The sequence below is a fragment of the Microcaecilia unicolor genome, chromosome 13 (assembly GCF_901765095.1).
Source record: "Microcaecilia unicolor chromosome 13, aMicUni1.1, whole genome shotgun sequence".
In the NCBI taxonomy this organism is placed as follows: domain Eukaryota; kingdom Metazoa; phylum Chordata; class Amphibia; order Gymnophiona; family Siphonopidae; genus Microcaecilia; species Microcaecilia unicolor.
The window spans coordinates 78,274,809-78,297,628 of NC_044043.1; the positions used below are offsets into that span (position 1 = coordinate 78,274,809).

Consider the following 22,820-nt stretch of genomic DNA (forward strand, 5'->3'; position numbering starts at 1 on the left):
AATTTATTATAGCCAGTGATTAACTTGATACGCCAAGCCCCCCTCCCTGCCCATCTTCAAATCCTTACTCAAAGCCCACCTCTTCAATGTCGCTTTCGGCACCTAACCATTATACCCCTATTCAAGAAATCTAGACTACCCCAAATTGATTGACTGCACATTTTTGTCCTTTAGATTGTAAGCTCCTTTGAGCAGGGACTGTCCTTCTTTGTGAAATTGTACAGCGCTGCGTAACCCTAGTAGCGCTTTAGAAATGTTAAGTAGTAGTATAACAGATCCCTGCAGAACTCAGCCAAATTGTACATTCTCTGGCCTCCAGATGTCACCGTTTAGCAAAAGCTCAGACTGAATAGTGCTCAACTACATCACTAACTGGGCACCGAAGCCAGATCTACTGCATGACCATGCTACTAGGTCCATCTAGATGCACTGTTATCAGTATCGGTAGTTCCCTTTACATTTTGCAAAATACCCCTGGATTATAAAGCGCTTATGTCCAGAAGCTATAGCCAATGCAAGGACGGGCATGAGAAAAACAGGCAAGCTAAGTATGCCTAATACTTTTAAAATTACAGAATAAGAATCAATTGTGAATGTCATATTACAAAAGAAAGGAGGCCAGGTATTTCTCATTCTCTAATATTTTACTTCCACATATTAAACCACTTGAAGAGATTTCACAGGCTAAGTTAAGGTCAAGTCAACATTAACATGACTAGCCATGCTGGTTCAGACTGATGGTCCATCTGGCTTAGTATCCTGCTTCCAACAGTGGACAATCCAGGTCACAAGCACCTGGAAGAACCCAAATAGTAGCAAGATTAAAAATGGCTGCTAGTATTTTTATAAACCACAAATCAATCAATCCATAGTTTGGGAACATCAGAGTTTTGACACGGAAGCACATTGAGCAATACATAAGCATAAAAGAAATGATGCTTAGAACCTGTATAGTTCAAGAACTGAATCAGTGAAATAAGATATACCCTCATCTTCTTCCCCCCTCCCCTCAATCCTTTTCCAGTAGCTTTTGTATTTGATGTCCTTTCACACCAAATATTCAGGACAGAAGAAAGCATCCCAGAAAATAAGCTCCTTTAGTCTTAAGATGGAAATTCTTGTTTAAGTACATAAGTAATGCCATACTGGGAAAAGACCAAGGGTCCATCGAGCCCAGCATCCTGTCCACGACAGCGGCCAATCCAGGCCAAGGGCACCTGGCAAGCTTCCCAAACGTACAAGCATTCTATACATGTTATTCCTGGAATTGTGGATTTTTCCCAAGTCCATTTAGTAGCGGTTTATGGACTTGTCCTTTAGGAAACCATCCAACCCCTTTTTAAACTCTGCCAAGCTAACCGCCTTCACCACGTTCTCCAGCAACGAATTCCAGAGTTTAATTATACGTTGGGTGAAGAAAAATTTTCTCCGATTTGTTTTAAATTTACTACACTGTAGTAATATCTGGAAATTTATGATCTCCTCAAGCACAGGCTGGACATTGTCTATAAATGCCATCAATATCTTGTTTAGAATATCTGAAGTGAAAAAAAAATGTGTAACAATAAAAGCAGTCAATGCTGATCTGCATACATTAAAAAAAAAAGGAATCTTACTGTAGGGAGACTTCTTGTTTTTAAGTCTCTCTTGTTTCGTAATTATTCAGCTGGCCATTAAAACAGAAAGTAACTATCCTTTTTGTGGTTGCATCTTCACAACACACATACGGGTTCTATATAGGTCACCCAAATTGGAGCAAGGATCGCAGATGTGTGCATTAAGTAATTAGTCAATTAGGCAATAATTATTGGAGTTAACTGGCACTAATTAGGAATTATACGCGCATCTTCTCTACGCCCTATTCAATAACACACGTGCCGCTCCCAAGGGGGCGTGGTAGAGGCCGACCACATTTTGGTTTCAGTTTCAATTCGAGCACCAAAACTGGCCCCCAATTATTTTTCTGCCTGCTTTTGGATGAAAGGTTATTTTAATTTTTGGCCATATTTTCAGTTTCAGCTGAAAATGATCATGTGTTTTTGGTGCAAGCCGAAAACACGTGCTTTGTCTCGCTTGTCTCCCTGCTGAACAGAGTTCCACCTCCTCTGAGACCCCACTGAACACCTCCCCCCGCCCTATCTTACAATTCTTGGTGGTCTAGGGGTATAGTTGGGGCAGAAGCGATCCCCTGTTACTCCTGCCCACTTTGGCTTTGCTCTCAAAACAGCTGCCATGACTGGGACATCGCTCCTGCTCTGACTAGACCACTGGGGGAAAGTAAAGTAGTCGGGGGGGGGGGGGGGGGGAGGGGAGAGGCAGGGCTAATCTTTGTATTCATTTCTTTTTGTACTGCAATTACAATTAACGCTGTTATGATCTTGCATTATAGTTTATATGGTAAATAGAATGCTCCAAATAAATGCTTTTGATACAAAAATTATAGCAGGAATTTAAGTCTGTAAATTTGGGATGATAAGCTCCTTAGGAATTAGCCTCTCTGTGGGGATATGATGTCAGCTGTCATTACAAATGTAGCGCAAAGTCAGTCACTGTAAAAGAACTGTGGCTTTTAGTTTCAGTTTTTATAAGCTGCAGTCTATGTGAGTGGAGGCTATTACGCTTGGAATTAACATACAATCTTATTATTTAAATTATATTCTGGCTTGGATACTGTGGGTTAAGCAGAGGGATGAAGACGGCAAGCTGACAATCCCCAGCGGCCCCCACTGGTTCATATTCACACAATTAAACTTGAGTTTTCGGCCGAAACCAAGGATAAGCTTCGGTTGCAGTTTCAGCCGAAAGCTTTCTGCCACCAAAACTGGAAAAAAACACGGCCGCAAGACCAATTTACAGGAAGTCATGATATGAAAGCCCCAGCCCACTACTGCAGAAACTTCACTGGCTCCCAATCAGAACCAGAATCCTTTTCAAGTTATGTACACTGGTCCATAGAATCATTTTTGGCCTTGCTCCGGAATATATGACCAACCTAATCACTTTGAAACACTGTCAATTAAGCAAATAATTATCTTGTCCACCTCCTTTCATGCCTAGGAGTAAAAAACAAATCAGTGAACTCATCCAGCTTCCCCCTTTTAAGCACAAAAAACTGGAACTCTTTACTAAAAGAATTAAGATCTATGAGTAACTGTATTCTATTTCACAAATATCTGAACGCTTCCTTTTTCAGGAAATCCTTTCACATCGATAGCAAATAATTGCCTACCTTCGCTCATTATACCTATTCCCGAGCTACTGAATACTTCTGTTAGTTACTATGTGGTCCATTTTCTCTACTGTTGACTCTTGCTTCGCACTTCTCTAATAACTGCCTCAATCAATAGATAGATCTTTCATGTTCTAGGCTTTTAGCTTTAACTGTGAGAATATTCTCTTGTGATTTTATTGTAAGACACATTGAAACCAAACATGTTGGGAAAATGTGGGATATATATGTCAAATAAATAATTCACTAATTACAAGTTTTAAGTAAAAATATAAATGGTTATTTGGTAAATTAATGTAAGTATTTAGTAAACAGCCAAGGTTTCAGAGTCTTTCTAAATCATAGATAAGCACTCACATCTTATCTGAACCCATCTACCTAACATATACTGAAGAGCAAACGACATAGATTTTGGGTCAATCTCCCACCTTACCCTCCCTCTCTCTATCACCTGTCTCTACCTACCTACCCATCCATTTACTCCCATCCATCCTTCTATTATGTTATACTTAATTTCCTACTTTACATAACAAAATTCTGTGTTACCTATTATTATGTAAGCCACATTGAGCCTGCTTTTAGTGGGAAAGTGCGGGATACAAATATAATAAATAAATGATACAGGAAAGTATTTTTTGGCTCTGGGACATCTACAGAAGCCAGTGTGGGCCACAGAGACTCAATCTGATGATGCACATTACTGCAGAGATAAGTTAAAAACTCTGAAATAGTGACTAGGCCAAGGCATAATGTTTTGCACTGCTTCCTCCTACCATTTCTCTCATTTAGATAGAAAAACTTAGGCCTTTGGGTTACAAGCCTGCAGGAGAGGGTTTGGATAGTTGGAAACACCCTTCCTTTCCCTCCGCCTACCCAACTCCCAGCAGAGATATTAATACAAGGGGGTATAACTACCATTAGGAGAGCCTGTACCTGTCTGAAAATCCCTTGATGACCAAGTAACTTCTGGAAGTCAGCCAGTATTCCAGTGATTTCCAAACTGGGTTCTTCAAGAAATTAGACTGTAGAATTTGTTTGTATAAGTGGAGGAGTAGCCGAGCGATTAGAGAACCAGGCTTCACATTCCAAGGTGGCTGGTTCAAATCCCACCGCTTCTTCTTGTGATCTTGGGCAAGTTACTTAACCCTCCATTGCCTCAGGTACAAACTTAGATTATGAGACCAACAAGTGTACCTGAATGTAACTCACCTTGAGCTACTACTGAAAAAGGTGTGAGCAAATTCCAAATAAATAAAATATATGTTTATATCAATTAAGGGTTCCTCAGTGTATGAAAAAAAAAAACATTTTAGGGGTTCTGCCATAGTAAAACGTTTGAGAATCACTGCAGTACTCAGTTATTCAATGCCAGCACCTGGATTTGACCTAGAATTAAATTTCCAGGTCAAATTCAGCCCACTGGGTATTGGGGGGGGGGGGGGGAAGGAAATGGCTGGGCTGTACTGTACTTATTTCCAAAATGTATAGCCCACTATTTCCCAATGATCTGAAGGACAAAGGAAATATATTACTTACACCCATACGCAAAGACTTAAAGAAAAAATTAAATGACACATCCAACTACAGACCAGTAGCATCCATCCCACTGACAGTAAAACTAATGGAACGTATGGTAACCAAACAACTCACCAACTACCTAAACAAATTCACAAAACTACACTGGCTACCACTAAAAGAACGTATTGCGTTCAAAGTTTGCACCCTGATCCACAAAATCGTACGTCAGACCTTTTTAAGAAGGCAAATAATAAACAGTCATCTTAAATACTAAAAAAAACAACACTGTACACGATCTATACAAAACCAAACACATCACTTGACTGCTTAAACTCCTCGAAACTATGATCAAACAACTTCAAACCTTACACTGAATAGGGACCCTATGAAGCCGATGACCTAATGTATGGTACAACAATCCAATTTATTACTTAGGAACCTTCACACAATACCATAATTTATTCTTCCTTACCATGTATGTATGCACATGATATATATATGCACCATGATCTATTCCATGTATGTTATGTTACATGCTTGTTACCATGCATGTATACACCTTAACCTATTTGTAATCCTGCTACCCGGAAATGGCAACCGCCATTACGGCAAATGTAAGCCACATTGAGCCTGCAAATTGGTGGGAAAATGTGGGATACAAATGCTACAAATAATAATTATGGCCATCGGGTTTTCAGGACAAAAAATATGCAAGCACTATGTAAACCATATCTCATGCATATGGACACTCTGAATGAGAAAGGGCATCCCGGCGGAGGGGGAGTGGGCAGAAATGGGCCGGTGAACTCACCAAGTACCTGCCATCCGGAGAGAATCTGCACAGCTGGCTGGACAGCTTAAACACCTCGGAAAAATTCATCCTGCTCGCGCCAGCCGGGGCCGCAGGCGAGGCTTCTGGAGAGGCCGAGCTCCTGCCAGTTACCCCGCCTCAGTATAACGGATGCCGGCCTCGGCGGCAGCAGCTTCCCCCCAGCCTCCCGAGGCCCCTCCTGCTTCCCGCGGGCTCCCACCCGCCGCTCCACTCCACTTTCTCCCAGCTCACATTTCAAAAGAGGCGGCCGTCGGCCGACCCGGCGCCTTCCAACTGACGTTCAGCCGCCAGGAAATGACGTAGAGGCCCTCCGGGCGCCGTAAACCAATCTCTGCAGGAAGAGCACCCGTTGCACTCTGGGAGTTGAAGTGTTCTTTGTAGTTCGTGACCGTGGCTGCAGCCGCAAGCGGACAGTGAAACTGTCTGCAGGTTATGCAAGGGAAGAGAAGAAGACCAGCAGGAGTTACGTAAATTGTGCTTATATTAAGCAGCCGTACCGACCAGATTGTTCAAACGATTGACTTGTCTGTCTTTTGTTTCTGACGCCTCCACTCTCTTTGGTCTTCTTCTTAGGTCTCCTTTCTTTTTGATTTCGATGTATGTTTTTGTTTTTTGTTTTTACTGTCACACTTTTTGGGATGAAACGTGTACATGGTGCTTTATTTATAGATATGCTTTTCTTAAAAAAAAAAGAAGAAGAAGAAATTCTCCTCTGAGTGAGCCCGAGTCGGTTTGTTGTGTCCGCTGTTTCCATGTTTTCCAAGATGTGCCTGCTGTATATAGCACCACAGCTTTATGCGGAAGCAAGAGCAATGGGGCAGGATGAATTTTTGGTAGCTTTAAAGTCTTTTCTAAAAATACATTTCGAATAGAAATGATCTTATTACCTGTGCTGTGAACACTGCTAATTACCGTATACTAAACAAATGTAATATATACACTAGGCAGTGGAAAGATGTGGTAACGTTTTGCAAAGAATGAGGCGTTAATTTTATAGACAGACCAATGATTTATAAAGACGTTTGGCAGAAGTTGAGAAAACCTCAGCTGCCCTCTTGTTGCACAATCGGCCACTGCACAAATAAAATCGTTATTATGGTAATTGGGTCAAATGGGCGTTGCAGATCTCATTACAGTTTCTTTGTAGTAATGACGGTGCCCACAGGAGGCAACTTTTCACAATATTTGGGGGGTGCTGAACCCATCACACACTACCCATACTTGCACAAAATTAATACATTTTTCTCCAATATTGGGGGTGCTCAAGCACTCACAGAGCTGGCTCCTATGTCGTTGCCTACTTGTTTCATAAGGCTTTAAGGATTGTATTCCCATCAATCTTTCTCTTTTATAGGATCATAGTTTTGTCTTCTGTTAGTAGAATGCGAAATTCTACCAGCACTAAAAACCTTTCACTTTTGCAGCGTGAGCATAGTCTGTGTGTTGTGTAAACCCCGTTAATTACCGACTTACATAGATTTACATACAGATAACTTAAGGCCCATTCAATATTTTTCTTATTATTTCAGTTAATAAGTGGAGGTATTATTAATTAAGATTTAACAATTGTTTGCTTTACTGTAGTCAAAAAGTCAAAAGTCCAGAATTAACATTTCTAAGATTGTTTTTTTTACTTGTTTCTTGATTTGAAAAAAAATATATGTGAAGTTTTATTGAGCATTTTTTGGACATTAAGGGATTTTTTTTTGACAAATAAATGCCATCTGTTATCCAATATTAGCTATAAAATATGACAGATAGTTATGTGCATGCCCAGAAACCGCATACAACTGAATTGCAAAAGCTTTCGTTTCAAATGCTGCATGTAATTTTTACCAGTTTCGTGATCGACTTTGCCTAGATGTGTTTTCAGGCTTCAGATACGGTCACTCTTTAAGAAGCAGCATGACAAGTAGAAGATTTGAAAGTGTATATACAATATCAATAAAATTAGTAATTCTACTTTCAGTGGGACCGACTATTAAATTACAATGAGGTTGACTAATTAAGGCATGGGATGACTAATTTGAGTTTTTACCATAGCTATTTCTGTAATTGCCAATGGATTGTACTGGCAGCTAAGAAATAAACAATTTATACAGAAAACATTTGCAATCCACTTTTATTTAGAAGCTGCCGAACAAAAATATACAAGAGACTGCATAGATATTCGTTTGTCTTTGAAGATCAGTCTGTAACAATAGAGAATATGTAAATATAGTTGTTTTCCGAAAAAATATGCTTTTATTTAAAAATAAAAATAAGACAATAAAAGATTATGGATGTTTTATAATTTTTTTATACAAACGCACAATTTCGTTGCAGAAATTTACGAACTTTTGCTTAGAATCAACCTTTTATGATATTTTGCAACCTTTCTCCTTTTCTCCCGTGTTCTCGGATGTGTTTTGAATTATTGCGCAGCAGCTGCTCAATAAAATAGAATTTCAGTTTTACTTGTACTTTCAATACAAAATAAAAGAATAAGCTACCAAGAATGCCAGTGGGACTTTTTTATCAACGCTTGTCTAATTATGAAATGATATATATTCCGCACCTATCAAATTACTTTTTGATTTACGCTCCAAGTTCGTGGACTTGTGTTTTATGTTCTCGGGCGTAAAAGAGTTTAAGCAGTATAAGAAGGTGCAAACTCTGTGTTGATAAGGCTACAACCCTTCCATATTTTTAATTTACTGTTAGACATCTGGGGAAAGAGGGAAGGGGCATGAAAAATTTTGTTGGGTGTCCCCCTTTAACTGGGGGTATTATCTTTCCTTATTATATAAATCGATAAAACGAGTATTTAAAAGTACAATCACAAAGCTATGCTGCTTGGAACCAAGCTGGAAACCATCGATATATAAAATAGTACAACTCAAATTTCAGTTTGGAAATATTAGATGTATTAAATAGAAATTAAATAAAACAGAGAAAAAGAATGTAAGATCATACTTTATTTATTGGACTAACTTGATACGTTTTTTGATTAGCTTTGGAAGGTAACCCTTCCAAAGCTAATCAAAAAAAGACAAATATCAGAAAAAAAGACAAATATCAGAATATATGAGTGAAACAGAAAAACAGGAGGAGGAGTGGGGTGGGTTAGGTGAGAGATAGGGAGAGATGGGTTGGTGCTAAGAGGGTGATAAAGCAGTATAATGTTATGGCTTACAATGGGATAGAAAATCCAGATCTTTGTCTGGTGGGTGTCAAAATATTTCATCATTTTGACTTCAGAGGTCTTTCTTAGTTCCTGGATTTTCTTTATCAATAGAAATCAAACAAAATAAAACATGGAAAAGAAAATAAGATGATACCTTTTTTATTGGACATAACTTAATACATTTCTTGATTAGCTTTCGAAGGTTGCCCTTCTTCCTCAGATCGGAACTAAGCAAATGTGTTGGCAGATAGTATATATAAGAGAAACATCAAAGCATTACTTTGACAGTCTGACAGAGTGGGAGGGTGGGGGTATGCATGGGGACATCAAAGCATTTCATTGATATTCTAACAGAATGGGTGTTGGTAGGTGAGAGGAGGGTAATAAACAGAGAAATACAGCTTATGGTTTATAATGGGTTAGAAAACCCAGATCCTTATTAAGTCCTGTTTGTTGGGTGTCAAAATATTCAATCATTCTTATTTCAAAGGTCTTACGTTCCTGTATTGTTTTAAAATTACCTTTCAGTATTCTTACTGTGAAATCACTGGTGCAGTGTTCTGGTCTTGTGAAGATATACTTTCTGCTACCACATTTGCTTATTTCCGATCTGAGGAAGAAGGGCAACCTTCGAAAGCTAATCAAGAAATGTATTAAGTTATGTCCAATAAAAAAGGTATCATCTTATTTTCTTTTCCATGTTTTATTTTGTTTGATTTCTATAGATTCTACATGGAATGTTGCTATTCCACTAGCAACATTCCATGTAGAAGTCGGCCCTTGCGGATCACCAATGTGGCCGCGCAGGCTTCTGCTTCTGTGAGTCTGACGTCCTGCACGTACGTGCAGGACGTCAGACTCACAGAAACAGAAGCCTGCGCAGCCTTCTACATGGAATGTTGCTAGTGGAATAGCAACATTCCATGTAGAATCTCCAATAGTAGCAACATTCCATGTAGAATCTCCAATGGTATCTATTTTACTGTCATAGTAATGCTTGAATGTTTTCACTTATATACACTGTCAGCTAGCACATTTGCTTATTTCCGATCTGACGAAGAAGGGCAACCTTCGAAAGCTAATCAAGAAATGTATTAAGTTGTGTCCAATAAAAAAGGTATCATCTTATTTTCTTTTCCATGTTTTATTTTGTTTGATTTCTATAGATTCTACATGGAATGTTGCTATTCCACTAGCAACATTCCATGTAGAAGTCGGCCCTTGCGGATCACCAATGTGGCCGCGCAGGCTTCTGCTTCTGTGAGTCTGACGTCCTGCATCTACGTGCAGGACGTCAGACTCACAGAAACAGAAGCCTGCGCAGCCTTCTACATGGAATGTTGCTAGTGGAATAGCAACATTCCATGTAGAATCTCCAATAGTAGCAACATTCCATGTAGAATCTCCAATGGTATCTATTTTACTGTCATAGTAATGCTTGAATGTTTTCACTTATATACACTGTCAGCTAGCACATTTGCTTATTTCCGATCTGACGAAGAAGGGCAACCTTCGAAAGCTAATCAAGAAATGTATTAAGTTATGTCCAATAAAAAAGGTATCATCTTATTTTCTATTCCATGTTTTATTTTGTTTGATTTCTATAGATTCTACATGGAATGTTGCTATTCCACTAGCAACATTCCATGTAGAAGTCGGCCCTTGCAGATCACCAATGTGGCCGCGCAGGCTTCTACATGGAATGTTGCTAGTGGAATAGCAACATTCCATGTAGAATCTCCAATAGTAGCAACATTCCATGTAGAATCTCCAATAGTAGCAACATTCCATGTAGAATCTCCAATGGTATCTATTTTACTGTCATAGTAATGCTTGAATGTTTTCACTTATATACACTGTCAGCTAGCACATTTGCTTATTTCCGATCTGACGAAGAAGGGCAACCTTCGAAAGCTAATCAAGAAATGTATTAAGTTATGTCCAATAAAAAAGGTATCATCTTATTTTCTTTTCCATGTTTTATTTTGTTTGATTTCTATTGATAACCTTAAGAGTGGACTAACACGGCTACCACACTCCTCTACTTAAGATGGATTTTCTTTAAACTTTCCTTTTAGTATTTTCACCATAAAATCATTGATTCAGTGTTCTGGTTTTTTGGCAAATACTGTGATGTTGAATATGATGTCTCTGTAAATTGATTCTCCTCTTTAGCATCTGGCCTTTTTTTCCGATCTGAAGAAGAAGGGTTACCTTCCAAAACCTAATAAAAAAAAATGTGCAGTTAGACCAATAAAAGAAAGGTATCATCTTATTTTCTTTTCTCTGTTTTGTTTTATTTCTACCTTTAAAAGTGGACTAACAGGGCTACCAACCACACCACTTTACTCAAGAGGAAATATTAGATAAATGTTAAAGTTTATTATTTATTTTAATCAGAAAGAGAACAATGTGCTGCTTGGGGCAGAGTTTTTTTTTTGGGGGGGGGGAGGGGACGGATGAGAGAGCAGAAAGAAAGGGGATGGAAAGATAAGTATAGTCATAAACTGTTTATATAGTCAGTGAAGATTAGCCATTTGCAAATGAGATTTCCACGCCCCGGCAGTAAGGAGACGCTTACAGAGAGAGGTAAGAGCGTCTTTTATTTCACAAACAAACAGAAGGTGGGGTGGGGGGGGGGGGGGGGGGGGTGAGAGGGGAGTTAATAAAAATCTCGGATGAAATATTATCCCGAAGAAAACAAAACTTCCAACTCGAGATTTTGCACAAAATCATTGGCGCTCAGCAGGTTGTTTGGTAAATCCGAAGCCTGCCATCCTGTTTGACCTCCCTTCCTCCTCCCTGAGTGAGAAAAGTCTCTCTCTTCTCTTCCCGCCTGTAAAGAGCTAAAAGGCGGCTAACGCCTCCTTCCTCCCCCCTCCCCTGGCTTCCCAGGCCTCCCTCTCTTTTGCTTCCTTTCTTCCCCATAGGTTCCTACTTATAGAGCTCTCAGCAGACACCCTCCCCTCCCCCCGCCCCGGTCGTCTGTTCCTCAGCACCGGTACAAGCATCTCCTCCGGGGCAGCTGCGCCTGCCCCAGTGCAGGACAGAGGACACGTTTCTAGGGAGAGGAAGGAGTTAAAGGGAAATCCTGTGACTACAACCTCGTACTGAACGCACTACCCAGAAGGAACCTGTCCGGGAGACCGTGGTACTAGGCAGCTTTGAAAGCTGGTCTTTGCACTTAGGGGAAGCTTTGAAGTGGGCAAACTCTTTACAAGGGGAGCTCAAACCCCGGACGCAGACTTGTAGCTCCCATCCAGGCCAGGGAAAATGATCCAGTCCTGGAGACAGACCCGCTGCTGCTCCTACTACCCACGCCAGTGAAAAAGTGATCAGGCAGAGGAAACAGATCTGCTCTCTCTCTCTCTCCGATCCATGCCAGTGAAAGTGGTCGCCCTGTACTCCCTTGGCTTTTTCGCTGCCGAACTGGATTACAGGTAAGGAGGTTATTATACTTTGATGTTCTACAGCTTTATAGGTTTGATTTGTTTTGCTTTTAAAGAGCACGAGACTCCAATGTATTTGCAGAACCAATTTGCTACCCTGTTACCTTTTGCTTTCCGCCTTCAAATTGACATGAATTAACACGGAAACTGTAGGTAAATAATGTCACAACATGTCCTAGATTACGACAGAAAGGCATCTTTTATATTACAAAAAAAAAAAAACACTTTAACAGACGTAGAGGAAAAGAAACGAAATGTTGCATTTCCTATGCTTTTTTTTTTTTAATTTGGAAAGAATAAAAACTGACACTCGACCGAGAAGTTCGACCAATATAGGTCAATCATTGATATTTACTGTTCTTGCTGAAGTACTTAAAATAAGTCATGTGATGATTGTTATGCTTGGCTTACTATCAAGCTAATTATAATTAAACTAGCCAATAATATGTTAATGAGGAAAAAGTAGCATTTTTAAAACCAGGGTGGAATCACCAGAGGACATCGTATTCATCTTTGGAGAATTAATTTGTTTTTCGATTTGGAAATGCAACGATTTTAAGAACATTAAACGAAAAAGAAAAAAAATAAATAGAGAATCTTAGCTGAGAATGGCTTTTCCAAAGACATTTCGAAACTGTACATAATTCTTTTGGCTTCACTTATCATAGGCTTACATATAACTTTGTTTTCCTGAGGAAAAAAAACACTTTAAGGGAAGTAGATTGACCAAAAGTTGTAAATTAACAAAAAAAATAAATCTTAAATGTGATTTTTTTTAAGGGAGGCTCACTTTTTGTAACAGCTTTTAAAACTCGATAATTCTCTAATCACTATTCTTCAAAGACACACAAATACAAATTGTATTATGATAATGTAGTATCATTGCTTACCTTCCATGATGCAAAGCATGTATTTACTATGGAAACACAATGAAAGCAACTGGAAAAAATGCAAAAAAAAAAAAAAAATCAACTCAATAAAGATGCAGACATGCAAAGTAATTTAATGCAAGAACGGAGTTCCAAGAATAATCAGAAGGTCCTCAGGGTTTGAAAGCAGAGAGGTAATAAGAAGAAATTCACCAAACCTCTCCTATCAAACTGGGGTCGTATCTGCCGGATTTTCGAGTACCGCAGCGTTCCGGTTTGTGTAATGCTGGAAGATTATGTCAGTGACCCTGCTGGAGCCGGGCTCTGTTACTATGGAGGTTACTATAGAAGCCGGTGGAATCAGCTGGCCGACACAACACAGGTGAAGAAGCACAGCTTCAGAACTTGTAACGAAAACTTGTTTCTTGCTTTTTTAAAGTGTGAACAAATGAAAACTCTCTGGAGAGTTTTAGTCTCAAACGCAGCAGCTGGGAATAACCAGAACTATACCGGACAACGCAATTGTATTCTACTCCTTTAGGTTTCCAGCTCAATCCCTACTTTGCTGGCGTCATCAGCACTCATTCATGGTAACTGGGAATCTCTTCCTGCCCCCTTCCCCATTTTTAACCCTTTCCCTCCACCATTTGACCCCAGTCATTGCTGTGACGAGTCTCAGCCAGGGACTCTCTGACTGTGGTTACCTTCAGAAACCAGTATAGATGCAGCCTAATTCTAGATATAAGGTGTCCCTTTTTGCAGAGCCGGCATAACCATTGGGCAAGGTGTGGCTCTGGCCCAGGGTGGTGGCAACTAAGGGTACTAAAATACCCAGCTTCTGACCAGGGGCGTAGCCAGACAACAGATTTTGGGTGGGCCTAGGCAAGAAGTAGGTGGGTACCAAGTGTTCTCCCCCCCCCCCCCCCCCAAAAAAAAAATGCTTCTTTCCACCTTGGCAGTCTGCAGCAGGCATGCGTTGAAAACTGAGCATTTTCGTTACCATCAGCTTAGGATCCCCACCAGCTACCAGTAAATGTGTGCTACTGTTAGGTGGGCCTGAGCCCTAAGTGGGTGGGCCCCTGCCCACCCAGGCCCACCTGTGGCTACGCCACTGCTTCTGACCTCACCTGGTCTACAGGTTTAGCCTTTTTTCCTCCCCTCTAGGTCCAGCTTCTCCTATTCTCACTTCCCCTTCTCAGTGGGTCTGACAGTGTTACCTCACCTCTGTCACTCCCCCATTGTCTTGTAAAGTTTTTGTTGATCGCCGGCATCAGGGCCACCGAGAGGGGGAGCAAAGTTCCCCAGGCCTGGCCTCTAAGGGGGGGGGGGGGGCCTGGCACCGGCAAGCTTGCTTCTTCCAGGTCTGCTTCTCCTGCTCCTGTGTGTGCGCGTGGGATCCGGATGATTGCATTAACGTGATATCGCGTTAATGCAATCATCCAGGTCCTGACACACAGGAGCAGGAGAGGAGACAACAGACTGAGGGACTGACTCACACAGGAAGGTGATGGGGTGGTCAGGGGCGGCAGCTCGAATGTGGGGGATGGCCCAAATATGGTGGGGCATGAAACGGTGGCCCAGGTGTGGGGACAGTCCTGCCCCGGCTGTGTCTCTCGGTGGCTGGCAGGAGCAGCAGCAACAACATGACAGGCTGCTTTCGGCCAACCCACAAGAAGGAGAGATGCCGAACCAGGGGCATAGCAAGACAACAGATTCTGGGTGGGCCTAGGCAAGAAGTGGGTGGGCACTAAGTGTTCTTCACCACCACCACCAAAAAAATATCTCAGCTGGCGAGAAAACGCTTCTTTCCTTCTTGGCTTACCATCAGGGGGAAGTCTTCAGCTGATAGAGCTTGGGATCTCCACCAGCTACCACTAATCGTATGCTACTGTTGGGTGGGCCTGAACCCTAAGTGGGTGGGCCCTGGCCCACCCAGGCCCACCTGTGGCTACGCCACTTTGCTGAACCCCATGGGGGGGGAGGAGGTGCCAGAAGCAATGGTATGGGGGTGGGATGCTCCACCAAAGCAAGTTGGCTCAGGGCACCATTATCCCATGAGCCGGCCCTGCCTTTTTGGGCCAGGCCTCCCTTCTTTACCCTGAGGTTGCAACAGCCCGAGGATCAGACCTTGGAGTCGTAATCCACCAGCAGTGGATTCGGCTGGCTCATCCCTGCCTACTCTGCATTTTTGGAGTACAGTTGTTCAGTGTACAGTAGCGCTATAGAAATGATAAGTAGTAGTAGTAGTACAGTAGAGGCCATGTTATTTCAATACATTTCTACTTATTTACTCTCTTCTGCTTATTTTATCTTCTACCATTCATTTCACTAATGGTTACATGGTTTTTTTTTTTTTAATATTGAATGACATATTTACAAGTTGGGATGGGAAGCCAAAAGCATTGTGTCTATTTTTTCTGTTTGTTTTATTTCATTGTAGAACAAATGTAATGATGAGTGTGCACACTTTGTAAAGGAGTGTGCACTACGAGGGTAATTAATTCTATAATGGTCACCTAAAGTTAGTCACTGGGATGATGTGTGCTAAGGGGTGAATTCTATAAATTGCGCCTAAAAAATCGATGACAAAACCCCTCATTTAAGCCACGCCTAAAGTTAGGCATGGATTATAGGATAGCGCATAAGCGCAGGGGTCCTGTGTAAATGTAGGTATATCCATTTGCACCAATGAAAACATGGTGCAAAGGTCGCTGCTTAAATTTCCCTGCGGAACCCCTTAGTCTATAATTGCGCACATAACTGGAATCCAAACCCATGCGCTCTGCCCTGAAATGCCCATGACCCTCCCATTTCTGTACCCCTTGTCCCCGACATGTGTGAAATTTAGGTGCGGACATATTAATTGATTTCAATTAGCGCCAACAATTGTTAAAAGGCTAATTATTGGCACTAATTAGCTGATTATTCAATTAAATTGTGTGTGCAAATTAGATACATTTCCCAATGTTCATGTGCAATTTTTGGCAGCCTTTAGAGAATTAGGGGTAAATGCAGATTCGATAAAGGCAATTGTGGGGCCCTTTTACTAAGCCGTGGTAGGCTCTAGGCGTGTGCAGCGCGCACCCAAATGAGACCTCCACCAGGCCAACATGCTCTTCTGGCAGTAATTTCAGATTTGGTGAGTGCCCATAACGCTTGGATGAATTATTTATTTATTTCCTCCTACGTATGCCAGTTCCGGTGGTAATTGGCGCTTGGCGCGTGCCAACCGGTCACCAAGCATGTAGCGTGTCTGCCTTTACCACTAGATCAATGAGTGGCATTGAGGGCTCAGGCCGGTTTTGGGCGCATGCTGGGGTGTAGCCAGACTTCAGCAGGAGGGGGGTCCAGAGCCCGAGGTGTGAGGGGGCACATTTTAGCCCCCCCCCCCGGTGCCGCCGACCCCCCACCACCACCACCAACTTTGACGACCTCTGCCGCCGACCCTCTCAACCCCCCTCCCACCTCCAACCCTCCCCCGCCGTGGGCTACCTTTGCTGGTGGGGACCCCAATCCCCGCCAGCCGAGGTCCTCTTCTTCCCACGAAGGCTTCGTTTTGTTTCTGACAAACGTACAGGATGTCAGAGACAGAACGAAGCCTTCGCGGGAAGAAGAGGACCTTGGCTGGCGGGGATTGGGGTCCCCACCAGCAAAGGTAGCCCACGGCGGGGGAGGGTTTGAGGTGGGAGCGGGGTCGAGAGGGTTGGCGACGGGAGGGGGGTAGAGAGGGTCGTCGGCAGGGGGGTCCAGGGCCAAATCTACGGGGGCCCAGGCCCCCGTGGCCCCATATAGCTACGCCACTGCTGGAATAGAGTGCAAGTCTACATTTACACGCCTGACTTTAGGGACATGCGCTTGTGCTCATTCAATGGCTGGTGTACATGCTTGTGCCTAAATGTAGAGTATGGTGTGTAAAATGCTAGTATTCTATAACCAGTGCACATAAGTGCCTAACATGCCCCCGACCCCCCCCCCCCCCATTCCTCTCTGAAGTCCACGTCTTCTTTGCAGTTGAGCACAATGGATTTTGGGCACACAACTTATGGAACAGTGACTAACGGCAGTTATCATGTAACTACAAGTTAATGCAATATAGTGCTAAGACCAATTATTGGTTTTTATTACCAATTAGCAAATTAAGGGTCTTTTTTACCAAACAGCAGTAAAACGTGGTCTTAGTGCACCTTTATGCAGGTCTTTCCTGCTTGCTAAGGCCATTTTTACCACTGGGGTAAAATGGGCAAATCTCTTATTTTTTGTCTTAATGGCTGTACGTTAATTTCGCCATTAGCACATGGCTATTAAAATAGATGGGCGTGTGAGCCCTTACCTCCACCCATTATGTAGGCGTTTTGTCTAAAGAATCTTTTGCCAGTAAATTGCCAGCCTGAAGCCTTCCATTGATTATCATCAAAAGCCTGGTAGTTTTGCATAGGTACATTTTGTCAGTTCCTGACACTATTGACCCCTGAGGAAGGCTTTATGCCGAAACACGGCCCTTGTTGAGTCCTTATTAAATCTGTGGCTGGTCAAGACTGTACAACTATTAGTGAAGAATAGAGAGCTTTTAAGATGTTTGGACTTTGTCTGAGTGATCTTGGAACATTTGACTTCCACTCCTTTATTTTCCTTGATTCACTGTGGAAGCATTGTCCCCCCCCCCCCCCCCCCCCCCTCTTTTTTGGCAGTAAGGGCTCACATGCTAAGCCTGTTCTAATCGGTTTGCATGTGACAATGCACTGTGCTAATTGATTAGTGCAGAACACGCCCACTCTACACTCCCCCAGACAGGGCCGCCGAAAGACTGGGCCGGGCTCGAGGCCCCCCCCCCCGCCGCCGCCCCCCCCCCTTGAGGTCACCGCTCCCCCCTCCACTCGCCCCCCTCCATTCACCACCGGGCTGGGCCCCCTGCATTGAAATCACAGCGCCTCTCACCTCCGTGTGAAAGCGCTGCAGGCAGCAGGGCAGCAGATCGCTTCCCTTCGGGCCTCCTTTCCTCCTTGTGTCCCGCCCTTGCGGAAGTTACGTCAGATGAGGGCAGGATTGGATTGGATTTTCTTCCGCTCTGCATTTGTTCTCCTTGGTGATTTTGTGGAAGGTGTGAACCTTTTCTTTTTTTCTTCCTTATTTGACCATAACATCACTTTGTATTTATTTCTCTACCGGAGATGGCGTACGCATTTACGGTACTATGTAAGCCACATTGAGCCTGCAAATAGGTGGGAAAATGTGGGATACAAATGTAACAAATAAAAATATAGAATCCAGGGAACTATGAGGCATATTTTCAAAGCACTTAGCCTTCCAAAGTTCCATAGAAACCTATGGAACTTTGGAAGGCTAAGTGCTTTTTATGTGAACGAGGGTGCATTCTTCTTAAAGAGTTTGCACTGTTGAGAAAGAGTGCACCCTCTTTAAACATAGGGATGAATTCTATGAATCGCACCTAAAAAATTGTCGTGGAACCCCCCCCCCCCCCAGCCCGCTTAAGCATTGTTCTATAAGCCGCACCTAAAGTTAGGTGCAGTTTATACAATAGTGCTTAAGAGCAGGAGTCGTGCTTAAATTTAGGCTCATCCATGTGCACCAATGGAAATGTGGTACAAATGCCTCTGCCTAAATTTACACGCGGAACCCGCTTATTCTATAATTGCGCACGTAACTGGAAAAAGTAGAGACTACTAGACGATTCACCTACTTGTATATGTGTTGTCAACTCACTGATCATGTAGCACCAAACAGAATATGCTGGATAGTTGACAACACATATACAAGTAGGACTCTTCGTTTTGCATTCATTACTTGGTGTATTTATTGACCCCTGATGCAGACGCTTTTTAGCGTCGAAACACGGCCTGTGTCGGGTCGTTATCTCTGATATAATAAAGACTGTTGGACTCACGTCTCCAGTGGTGAATCGTCTATTAGTCTCTACTTTTGCCTTCTGTGATTCGTCATCGTAGAGAACTTTTCCTGTTCTATATTTTGCACGTAACTGGAATCCACGTCCATCCTCTACCTTGAAACACCCATGACCCTCCCATTTCCATTGCTCTCTTTTCCAGGATGCACGCAAAATTTAGGTGCAGATCATGTGTCTAAATTTACGCATGTGCATGTTGATTTCAATGAGCACCAATAATTGCTCATTGGCATTAATTGACTTGCTATTCAATTAAATTGGGTGTGTGCCCATATTTGAGCACACAGTTTTTGGCAGCTTATATAGAATTAGGGACTAGGGTGCACTCTTTAAGAAATGTATTCTCTCTTTACATCTGGTGTGTACTCTTTAAAAATGCACATTATTATCAGTGAACAATCTTTTGTCACAAATGACAGCCCATCCCTATTTAAAAGCATCCAAGAAATTTTGTTTGATATTGTTTGCAGAGGGAATCTTGAGACAATAAAGACAGAACAATATAATGTGTCATAAAATGTAGCTAGCATTTACCCCTGGATTCTATAAAGGGCACCCAATTATCCGCATCCAAATTCTGGCACAATCCCGAGTTGTGGTCACAACCTAATTGATTTCTAAGCCAATTCATATCAATAATTGGACATAATTTATTTAATTATTGACATTAATTGGCATCAGTTAGGAATTACGCATGCATCTGGCTAGTCTATAAGCCTGGGCACCCAAACCTCCTAGCTCGCAACTCAAAAGGGGGTGTGGCCATGGGAGGGTCAAGGGCAGGTCGGAGCATTCTCAAAAGAAGCACACAGTGTTCTAGAATTCTGGGGATTCATGCCCAGCTTGTACACCAGGATTTACGTGAGTTTTCAGCTGGCATAAGTCCCGCCCTTTATAGAGTAGTGCTGACTGCTAATTTTTCCTGGTGCCTATTTTTCAGCGTCATTTACTGAATCCGGTCCTTAGTGTATATCATACTGTGCTTAATTATGATGCCACAGGGGATTGTGGTTTTCTAAAAACTAACAATTAGACTATTGAACAGACCTGAATGCTTACGTTTCAGTACCTTGCACAATGATTAGTAAGTATAATACAAGAGTCGTTTATCATAACAGGGCCCTTGCCCTCCTCCACAAACTTAAAGAAACAGAGCATCATGTTTCACAAATCGGGAAATAATAGGGTTCCACTGTATATATTAATATCTGAGCATAGTGAAATCATATGAAATCTAAGTACAGAAGGAAAGCCTGCTAGATCAGACTGAAGTTCATTGAGTCCAGCATCCTGGCTCTGATAGTGGTCAGTGCAGGTCACAAGTACCTGGCAGATACCTTTCTGATAGTTAATTTCCAGGGATAAGCAATGACTATCTCAAATCTTCCTGGCTAATATTTTCATAGACTTTTCCTCCAGGAACTTATCCAAACTTCTTTTGAATCCTGCTATATACAAACTCACCAAATCACCTAAGTATCACCAGAACCGTACTGAGTTACAGTTGTACCCTGAGCAACTTGCCAGTTGGTGTCCCCTCCCCCATCCCACCCCCACTGCCACCACCAATCAGAGGTGACATTGGGCTGGGAGCAATTTTTGCATCCCTCCATGTTTGTGCAGCTGCACCACTGGCACAGTCCTTGGGACAGTGCTGAGTATCACTTCCAACTGGTATTTGTACAGTGTTCAGGGCAAAGGAACCAGGTTACGACTATTTGTATTATGTTATTTATTTATTGGGCTTTATTAACTGTCTTAATGAAGAGATTCACCCAAGGTGTGGTGTACATCAGGTACAGTTTAACATAAATGTACTCCAGGAAAACAGTTCTCTTAGCCTTATTGATCCTGGAGAAAAGCAACATTTATTTGTAGGTTGTGCTAACTTAGGGGCCCTTTTACTAAAAGGCATTAACCCCCTAATTCTATAAAAGTTGCCAGAAACTGCGCACGCAGATTTGGGCATGTGCCCAATTTGCACATGCAATTTAATTAAATAACAAGCTAATTAGCACTAATTGGCTTTTTAACAAGAAATTATTGGAACTAATTACATTTAATTAGAACTTACATTTGTAAATGTAGGCACGGGATCTGCACCTAATATTTTTGCACAAGTAAAAATGGGTGTGGAAACGGGAGGGTCATGGGGAGAATTGGGGCATTCCTAGCATTTACGCATATTGTTATAGAATACAGGGGATATGCGCCCAATTTAGGTGCATACGTTTGCACCACATTTCAGTGGTGCAAATGTATGCAAATTGCCACGCCTAAAGTTAGGCGCGATCCCCAGGTGTAAATGCTATTCTATAAACCGTGCCTAACTTTAAGCATGGCATGTAGGATATCACTTTTACTGGCACCGAGTTTTTCGATGTCCAGAACTGCACGTAGCACTCCAAATGAGGTCTCACCAGAGACTTATACAACGGCACTATCACTTCCTTTTTCCCTTTTGTGGGTGGAGAGTGAGCTCCCATGTTATTCAACTAGTCTGTAGGATTAGCACATGCTAACTGGATAATGAGGGGTTAATGCGGGAACAGTTAGCACCTCGTAGTAGTGAGTGCTCCCTGCACTAATATTTTTGCAGGTACTGCAGACTAATGGGAACATAAGTGTATAACTTAAATGGCTGCATGTATGTGGATTTGTCGAGCGACGCTTAGATGGCGACTCTGGCTGTGATGAACTAGGACTGGTGCGGGCACAGTCTGTGTTCTGTATATGGCAATCCAGTTCAGGATGGGCTGGAAAGGGCTTTGACAGCAACTCTAGCAGCTGTAACGTAAGGCCAGGTCCAGGTGGACTTCTATGGTCTATGTCCCAGAAATGCAAAAGAAAGACCATGATCAAGTATTTTACATCACGGGGTCCTTTTATCAAGTTGCGGGAAAAGGGGCCTTGCGCTAGGGTGGGGGCCATTTTTCCCACACGCCAGAGCCCTTTTTAGCACAGTGGGTTAAAAAGCCCCCAGACACATATGGCCATGTGGTAAGAGAACTCTTACCACATGGCAATGCGGCAGGGAGCACTTACTGCCACCCATTGAGGTGGCAATAAGGGCTCCCGCGCTAACCCAGCGGTAATCGGGAAGCACGCTGCGATGCTCGATTACCACCAGGTTATTACTGTGCAAGCCATTTCCGGGAGGGGGGGGGGGGTTCTTTTTTTCCCTGGAAATGGAGTGCGCTTGGGGCAGGACTACTGCCGGCGGCTGCATTGGGCCGGATGTAGTCCCGGAAGAGTAAGTGTTAAGCCTGCGTTGGGCTTACCACCGCTCTGTAAAAGGGCCTCCCACTTTCATTGTTGGTTTAATTATGACTTGATAACGAGTGTGACTGTTGGGCAGACTGGATGAACTGTTCAGGTCTTTATCTGCTGTCATTTAATATGGTACCACGTAACCTGCAAAAAAAAACAAAAAAAGAAATGCCTTACAAAGTGCCATCTTAAATTCAGGCTTAACATACAGGAAGGTCCCTCGTTAGAACGTGCAAAGTCCACTTTAGTAAAAGGGCTCTTTATCTCTTTATTTTGGATCAACATAATATTCCAGCAAACCAGGTTATTTCTGGACTATTGTGTTGCTTTAATAAAGGCCATCAGATGGCAAAAGAAATCTTGTTAATAGCATTGATCAACATAGCATGGTTGCCATAAGAATATACAGTAAGAGTAGCCATACTGGGTCAGACCAATGGTCCATCTAGCCCAGTATCCTGTTTTCCAAACAGTGGTCAAGCCAGGTCACAAGTACCCAAATCGTGGCAACATTCCATACTACAAATCCCAGGGCAAGCAGTTGCTTCCTATGTCTGTTTCAAT

At 42.4% G+C, this 22,820-nt stretch overlaps 2 protein-coding genes across 4 annotated transcripts in view; one reads left to right on the top strand and one right to left on the bottom strand.

Annotated features, from left to right (window-relative positions):
- Positions 1–5,803, bottom strand: part of WRAP73 (WD repeat containing, antisense to TP73) — a 56,808-nt gene extending 51,005 nt beyond the window's left edge. The window contains exon 1 of one of the 2 annotated variants that reach the window (XM_030185987.1): positions 5,559–5,803. In XM_030185987.1, coding sequence (XP_030041847.1) covers positions 5,559–5,627 — 69 coding nt within the window. In that variant the 5' untranslated portion in view covers positions 5,628–5,803. The remainder of the gene's footprint in view (positions 1–5,558) is intronic. The other variant, XM_030185988.1, reaches the window with a different exon arrangement.
- Positions 5,804–11,927: 6,124 nt separating this feature from the next.
- TP73 (tumor protein p73) overlaps positions 11,928–22,820 on the top strand; it is a 240,611-nt gene continuing 229,718 nt past the window's right edge. For both annotated transcript variants that reach the window (XM_030185833.1, XM_030185834.1), the window contains exon 1: positions 11,928–12,185. In XM_030185833.1, coding sequence (XP_030041693.1) covers positions 12,124–12,185 — 62 coding nt within the window. In that variant the 5' untranslated portion in view covers positions 11,928–12,123. The remainder of the gene's footprint in view (positions 12,186–22,820) is intronic.